This window comes from Ananas comosus, linkage group 3, assembly GCF_001540865.1.
Source record: "Ananas comosus cultivar F153 linkage group 3, ASM154086v1, whole genome shotgun sequence".
In the NCBI taxonomy this organism is placed as follows: Eukaryota; Viridiplantae; Streptophyta; class Magnoliopsida; order Poales; family Bromeliaceae; genus Ananas; species Ananas comosus.
In genome coordinates this window covers 11817432-11825697 of record NC_033623.1, presented here as the reverse complement: position 1 = coordinate 11825697, position 8266 = coordinate 11817432, and the positions used below count along the sequence as shown (strand labels likewise).

At 31.7% G+C, this 8266-nt stretch overlaps 1 protein-coding gene across 1 annotated transcript; it reads right to left on the bottom strand.

Annotated features, from left to right (window-relative positions):
* LOC109707578 lies at window positions 78-2391 on the bottom strand. Its single transcript, XM_020228955.1, has 6 exons — window positions 2207-2391; window positions 1906-2127; window positions 1717-1796; window positions 724-799; window positions 533-652; window positions 78-433 (listed from the first exon to the last, which is right to left on the bottom strand). Exons 1-6 carry the CDS (start codon window positions 2345-2347, stop codon window positions 284-286), a joined length of 789 nt encoding a protein of 262 aa, XP_020084544.1. The 5' UTR covers window positions 2348-2391; the 3' UTR covers window positions 78-283.

Below are 8266 nucleotides of genomic sequence, written 5' to 3'. Positions count from 1 at the left end.
ATAAACTAGGCCCAATTCAGAGAAAGCCCACCCCTTTTTAGAGTTAGCCCATCCTAACCCTATATGTGAAACATTACTGATAAACTAAATATAGCACATTCTATAATTCAATGTTGGTTAGCAAAATTTGGAATCATATATTGTTCTAAAACCTACAATCTTACATTCAAGCACATAAATTCTCTATCAAGTACGCTAATCTCAAAATGACAGGACAAAAGGGAAAAAAAACGAAGATAACAAGTAGATAAAAGTAAAGAAAACGATATTGCCAACTGCTTACCTACTGTGACTTATCCTCCTCTTCCTCTGCATCGGTGTTTTCATTTAGGTTTTCCAACTCATCAAGTGGCTTTCTCTCGTTCACCCATTCTCGGAACCGCTCTCTTGATTCATGCGCTGAAGGTAACTTCGTATCTCTTCTGCTTCTGCCCTGGGAGATGTAAAGTCGATGGCACGAAACCTACTAAGTATTAAATACACAGAATATAAAGGAATCGAAAGTAAAACAGTGTTGGAATAGAAGAACAACCTTTTTAGATGATTCTCGGTGACCCTGGATCTGAGTCTCTTTCTTCGGGAAAATCAGCTTTAGAGTTTCTTCAAAGAGATTGATGCCGTTGAGATCGCCGTTCTTAATACTTGTTTCCAGCTGCAATTGTAACAAATTGGGTGTCAAAAATGAAGCTTATCAGAAGCCAATAAACGACTGTTTGAACAAACCTGTATGTGGGCAATGCAGATTAGTATGCTTGCTATAGGCAACCAGCTTTCGTCCGGTGATAGTGACAAGTTTGTTCTGAAAGTTGATATTGTAGAGCATAATAAGTGGACCAGAAACTAAACAATTGAAAATAAAATCATAGAAATTACAGGGAACTGGATTTTTGCCCAATTACGGATGATCATCAAGCCCTATAGCTATAACCAATAAGCACCGTAAATGCTCGTTATTTCAGATGAGTCAGAAATTTATCTGAATTCTGACATGCTTCATCAAAATTTGCAAATAATTCAACAGCAATAATATGAAGAACTTACACAAACTTCTATGCCCTAAACCGGAAGGTTAGAACCCTGTGGTTACAGTGAACCACAACATGGGTAATACTCATCACTGATTAACATTTTCGTTGACAGGTTTACAGCCATGTATGTACAGATAATGAAGTGTCAAGACCTCCAATTGTAGTTCTATTTTTTTTTTTCTTTTTCATTTTGGCTTTTCATATGTAAACCAACAAAATAAACCCATATAAACCAGTTACTAAATCCATTAACAAACAACGCTAGGGGGTTTTGGGATTGATAAGAGACAACTCAACAAGACATCAGGAGTTAAGAAATCGGTCGTTTGACAATACAAAGGAACTAGAGTAACGGCATCAATTACTAACTAATTCTTTCAGGTGAACATAACAAATTGCTAGAATTTATGTTACCAGAGTTTAAGTGTATGTGCATAATAATCAATACAATAATAATCCACTAGAATCGACAGGAAAAGTAATCAGAGGATCGGTCGAAGATTATGTGCCATCAACATGTAAGTTTCAAGTTCTAATAATCAGACTAAAGCATATGCATAATAATAGCAGAAACAGGGATACACAATTAGTACTTAGCAGCTTAAACAAAAAAAAAAAGCGGGCTCACTATTAACACTCACTAAATACAATACTTTTTCACAATGCAACACTGATAAAGAGCACAAACCTCAAGTATGGAGCCAAGTACACGACGGAGTACACAAGATATCGTTGCCTACCACTATCAAGCCACGCAAAAACCCAACTCTAATCAACCATCCAACACATAAACGCAAAAGAGAATATCAGTTAATCATCAAATAGTAGTTTTTTTTTTGAAATTTGTTAAGAACAATAAGAAACCAAGGCATGTTACCATCCAATTAAAGTAAGGTATGAAGCTAATAATCGCCATCACTGCCAACCTCGTATCCGTCGAATCGATAGCCCCACCGCCACCGCCATCGTCGTCCTCGCCATTAGATGTTACGGGGAATATGAGAGAGTTAAGGACGCAGGCGCCAATGGCGACGGCGAAGGGGGCGTCGTGTGTGAGCTCGGCCCTGCATACACCTCCCCTTCTTCGTCTTCTACATTCCTGCGATCGTATTAGATCAAAAATGGCAAATTTGGAAGACGTTTGAAGCGGAAACGCGATGGGATTGGGATAGGAGAACCTGTTTCCTGCTGCGCGAGATCTTCGTCGGGTTTTTGAGGTGTAAAACCCTAGTAGGAGTGGAGAGTGGGGTCAGGGCACAGGGGCGAAAGAGGAGAGGAGGAGATGGGGGCGACGATAAGGCGACGATGGAGACGATCATGTCGCAGCGAGGGAGAAGAGGGAGGAGGAGGAAAATGAAAAGAGGAAGAAGAAGAAGAAGGAGAAACGGGAGCGGGTTCGGGGAGGGTTTTTAGTTTCGAACCGGTTAGAACTGGCCCCGAACTGATTTGGATCCGGTTTTCTTCGGTACGGCGGAGCTCGTTTGCTCATTTGTATGTGCGTTTAGGAGCGTACTGTTCGCGAGTCAGTTTGAGCTTGCGTTCGGTCGAAAATGAATTCGAGATCAAATCGTTAGTTTAATTAACGAGCTGAATACGAACTAAATTTTTTAGTTCATTTATTTAACGAGCAAAATACGAGCTGGAATCAGCTCGCTCATGTTTGGCTAGATAATAACTCGAATACATATATTTTTATATTTATATATATAAATAATTAATTATATATATAATAATATAAATTTTTATTATTTGATTCTTAGTTTAACTTAAATATAAAGTTCAACTCAATTATAAAAAGAACATTTGTATGTAAAATTTTAATTATTACATCAAAGTTAAATGAGTAAGAACTCACAAATTTATTTTATATATGTATTATTCATAATTCTTTTAACTTATGTTTTAGGAGTCAGCACGTTTTCGGGTCGTCTATTTTAAATTTTTTGACTCGATATTTTAACGAGCCAGCTCGAGAGCAAGTCTCAACTCGGTCGTGCTCAGATCATTGACACCGCTATGTGCCGCGTTAGTGTTTGAATGGAAATTTGGAAGTGGAGGTAACTGACCTAGTGGTGACGGGATACAGTGGGCTTCGATTAGCTTCACGTGTTAGGACTCGGGTTTTTGACTTGGGAGACGGGTTGGACTTTCGCTTTGATCCGAGCCCAGATGCTTGAAAACGACCTCTGTTGTGGTTGCCATACCTAGGTTCAGATTTTGGGTCGGGTCGGGCTCGGATCTGAACAAATACATAAGTAAATATAAAGATTAATTTCACACGCACTATCTTCCTCCAAACTTAAATTACATAAATATTTTTCTAAAAATATTAATATAAAAAATAACTCTCTAATTTAGAAAAATTATCATAAATATCTAAATTGATACTAGTTTATTAAAAAGTTTAATTAAAATTCTCTACTTTGCCCATCATCTCTTACTATATCATTTTAATTAATTTAAACATTATTTTGTTTGAAGACACTATGAATATAATTGAATGTATACCAAATTAAAACTAAGTAATTGCGACAACTACACTATACAAATAGTAAATAAAAAAATCATATTAATTTAGACAAAGAAGAAAATAGATTTATAACGTATTTTAATTTAAATTAATTGTTATTATGACTATCATGAGACCCAAATGATGTTGATTAAAAAAAAAAAAACTTAAGTATGCGGAAAAATGCATTTATAAATTGAATCATAAATAAAAACAATTACTTTTCGATGAAAAATAAATTTATTAATTAACATATGATACTACGGAATTATTTATAATTAGGTATAAACTGACGATAATCTAGTCCAAAATTCTGAAGCAAATTTTAATATAATTCATAAATTTTGAGGAATACAAATAATAATTCACAATTAAGAAAAAATATTCACGATATTTGATAATCTTTGAGGAGCTCATTTCAAATTGCCCAACTTTATCAATATATTATACCAGCGTGTGTGTGTATATATATAATAAACATCCTGTGCCAAAGTCACTAAGGGCCCGTTTGTTTTAGTGTAACCGTTTAAGTAGAGTGATGGAACTCAAATTCCACCACTTCTGTTATTTTTGGTGTAAGTGAAAAATATAATGCAACTCAAGTTACGTTAAGGCTCCACTTCACCTACTCTCGACTTTCTCCTCTAAAGTGCCGAACTCGACTTCCACCACACTCAACATTTTTTAAAAAATTTATTAAACATAAAACCTAAACTCTACTTCCTTTATAATATATTAGAATTATTTTATTTATAATAAATTAGCATTACCTTTAAATAATAATAAAAAATTTAATTATATAATAGGTTAAATTTTATAATGGTAAATTTATTACTATATTTAAAAAATAATGGGATCCACTTACTTACATCAAAATAAACAACAGAACTAAAAAAACTAATTTTACCAGCACCAAGTTACATATGAAAATAAACAGAAAAAGTAATTGAATTTAACTTTCAGATTATACGAGTTACGTCAAAACAAACAACAAAAAAATAATTACACTTCAGAAAAACTCAAATACCACTATACTTAACTTACGTTGGATTTACAGATTCGTTAATCCAAACGCCCCTAAATGACTAAGTCGCCAATCCGATTGAATTGTGCTGAGCTGGAAATGAAAAGAAAGTCGAAAGAACACTTGAGGACTCAAATTCAATCTCTTCAAAAAGATCTTTCGGAGGATCCAAATCAATCACTTCAATAAATCTATTGAAATAGGCTCGGTAAATTAATAGAATCTCATCATCAATATACAACGAATTAATATTATATATATATTCGTACCATAACGGCTAGTGCATGCGTATAGTACTTGAAAGTTATGAGCTCCTATAAGTGGGCGTTTTTGGTATAATTCTTTCATTTAAATTCATCATTTTGATCAGACTATCCAACGTTTTAAAATTTAAATATTACTATTTAAAATTTAAATTTATTTAATTTAAATAATTTAATAATTTTTCAAATGCAAAATTTTATCTAATTATTTTGAATTTGTAATTATGTTAACTATATAAAATATTCTAACTAAACTCGTGAGAATAAACAACACGATCAAACTTGAAGTTAAAAGGTCAATAAATTTAAAGATTAAATAGTAAAAATTAAATTTTAAAACGTTGGAATCCAAAATGTGTCAAGTTTGATCGTGTTGTTTATTCTCACGAGTTTAGTTAGAATATTTTATATAGTTAACATAATTACAAATTCAAAATAATTAGATAAAATTTTGCATTTGAAAAATTATTAAATTATTTAAATTAAATAAATTTAAATTTTAAATAGTAATATTTAAATTTTAAAACGTTGGATAGTCTGATCAAAATGATGAATTTAAATGAAAGAATTATACCAAAAACGCCCACTTATAGGAGCTCATAACTTTCAAGTACTATACGCATGCACTAGCCGTTATGGTACGAATATATATATAATATTAATTCGTTGTATATTGATGATGAGATTCTATTAATTTACCGAGCCTATTTCAATAGATTTATTGAAGTGATTGATTTGGATCCTCCGAAAGATCTTTTTGAAGAGATTGAATTTGAGTCCTCAAGTGTTCTTTCGACTTTCTTTTCATTTCCAGCTCAGCACAATTCAATCGGATTGGCGACTTAGTCATTTAGGGGCGTTTGGATTAACGAATCTGTAAATCCAACGTAAGTTAAGTATAGTGGTATTTGAGTTTTTCTGAAGTGTAATTATTTTTTTGTTGTTTGTTTTGACGTAACTCGTATAATCTGAAAGTTAAATTCAATTACTTTTTCTGTTTATTTTCATATGTAACTTGGTGCTGGTAAAATTAGTTTTTTTAGTTCTGTTGTTTATTTTGATGTAAGTAAGTGGATCCCATTATTTTTTAAATATAGTAATAAATTTACCATTATAAAATTTAACCTATTATATAATTAAATTTTTTATTATTATTTAAAGGTAATGCTAATTTATTATAAATAAAATAATTCTAATATATTATAAAGGAAGTAGAGTTTAGGTTTTATGTTTAATAAATTTTTTAAAAAATGTTGAGTGTGGTGGAAGTCGAGTTCGGCACTTTAGAGGAGAAAGTCGAGAGTAGGTGAAGTGGAGCCTTAACGTAACTTGAGTTGCATTATATTTTTCACTTACACCAAAAATAACAGAAGTGGTGGAATTTGAGTTCCATCACTCTACTTAAACGGTTACACTAAAACAAACGGGCCCTTAGTGACTTTGGCACAGGATGTTTATTATATATATACACACACACGCTGGTATAATATATTGATAAAGTTGGGCAATTTGAAATGAGCTCCTCAAAGATTATCAAATATCGTGAATATTTTTTCTTAATTGTGAATTATTATTTGTATTCCTCAAAATTTATGAATTATATTAAAATTTGCTTCAGAATTTTGGACTAGATTATCGTCAGTTTATACCTAATTATAAATAATTCCGTAGTATCATATGTTAATTAATAAATTTATTTTTCATCGAAAAGTAATTGTTTTTATTTATGATTCAATTTATAAATGCATTTTTCCGCATACTTAAGTTTTTTTTTTTTTAATCAACATCATTTGGGTCTCATGATAGTCATAATAACAATTAATTTAAATTAAAATACGTTATAAATCTATTTTCTTCTTTGTCTAAATTAATATGATTTTTTTATTTACTATTTGTATAGTGTAGTTGTCGCAATTACTTAGTTTTAATTTGGTATACATTCAATTATATTCATAGTGTCTTCAAACAAAATAATGTTTAAATTAATTAAAATGATATAGTAAGAGATGATGGGCAAAGTAGAGAATTTTAATTAAACTTTTTAATAAACTAGTATCAATTTAGATATTTATGATAATTTTTCTAAATTAGAGAGTTATTTTTTATATTAATATTTTTAGAAAAATATTTATGTAATTTAAGTTTGGAGGAAGATAGTGCGTGTGAAATTAATCTTTATATTTACTTATGTATTTGTTCAGATCCGAGCCCGACCCGACCCAAAATCTGAACCTAGGTATGGCAACCACAACAGAGGTCGTTTTCAAGCATCTGGGCTCGGATCAAAGCGAAAGTCCAACCCGTCTCCCAAGTCAAAAACCCGAGTCCTAACACGTGAAGCTAATCGAAGCCCACTGTATCCCGTCACCACTAGGTCAGTTACCTCCACTTCCAAANCTCTCTCTCTCTCTCTTGCTATAGCATTAGAGTTAGGGGTGGGGTTTGCTATATAAAAAGGGATTGTATAAAAAGGGAGCGGACGAGAGAGGGAGAGAAGGAGAAGAGCTCGCAACGGGTGGGCGGAGTAGAGAGCGACAGCTGTTTTGTTTTCATTTTTATTTTTCTTTTCTTTTTGTCCATCCTTTTTTAGTTTTATTCTCTTCTTCTACAATATTATTGACCCCAACGGAGAAATCCGCGCTTTGCAATGGATAAAAATTATAAAAATAATTAATAATAAGATAATATTAAATATTTTTTTGTATTCCTCACTTGCCACAATTACGAAAGGTCCTTCACTATTGATTCCAAGGATGGAACCGACGACAACTTCTCCGGCGATGGTGGTAGTGAGAATGACGACGATCCCTTCAGTGGAGGGGAGACATGGGCGTGCACTAGTAAGGAAGGGAGAGAGGGAGGCAACAGTATATAAGAAAAGATGAGAAAGAGAATTGATTAATTAATTAAATATGAAAAATATGGAGGAAGAATTTGGTACTAAAAATGTTTAGATGTATTAATTAAATATATTAATTAAAAGTTTTGAAAAGGGAAGGGGCGTATGTGGTGAAGGACAACTTAACATTGAAGGTTTGATAATGGTAACGTTTAGATATATTAATTAAATGTATTAATTGAAAGTTTAAAAAGAAAGGGTGGACAACTTGAAAGTTTGGTAATGATAACGTTTAGATATATATTAATTAAATGTATTAATTGAAAGTTTGATAAAGAAAATGAAAAGGATCAAATGATGATAAGAGTGAAGAACAATCTGTCATGTGGTAAAAAATATTAGAAATTTATCTCATATAAGTTAATAGATGATATTTCAAATAAATAAATTTTTTTAAAAAAATTAATAAGTTCCATCATAATTAATAAAAAAAATTATTATATTTCATAAAATAAAAATATATAATTAATGATATGATGTAAATGTGATTTAATATACTTTTTTCAGTCGTCTTACAAATAGGCGGCTGCACCACGGTGGCGG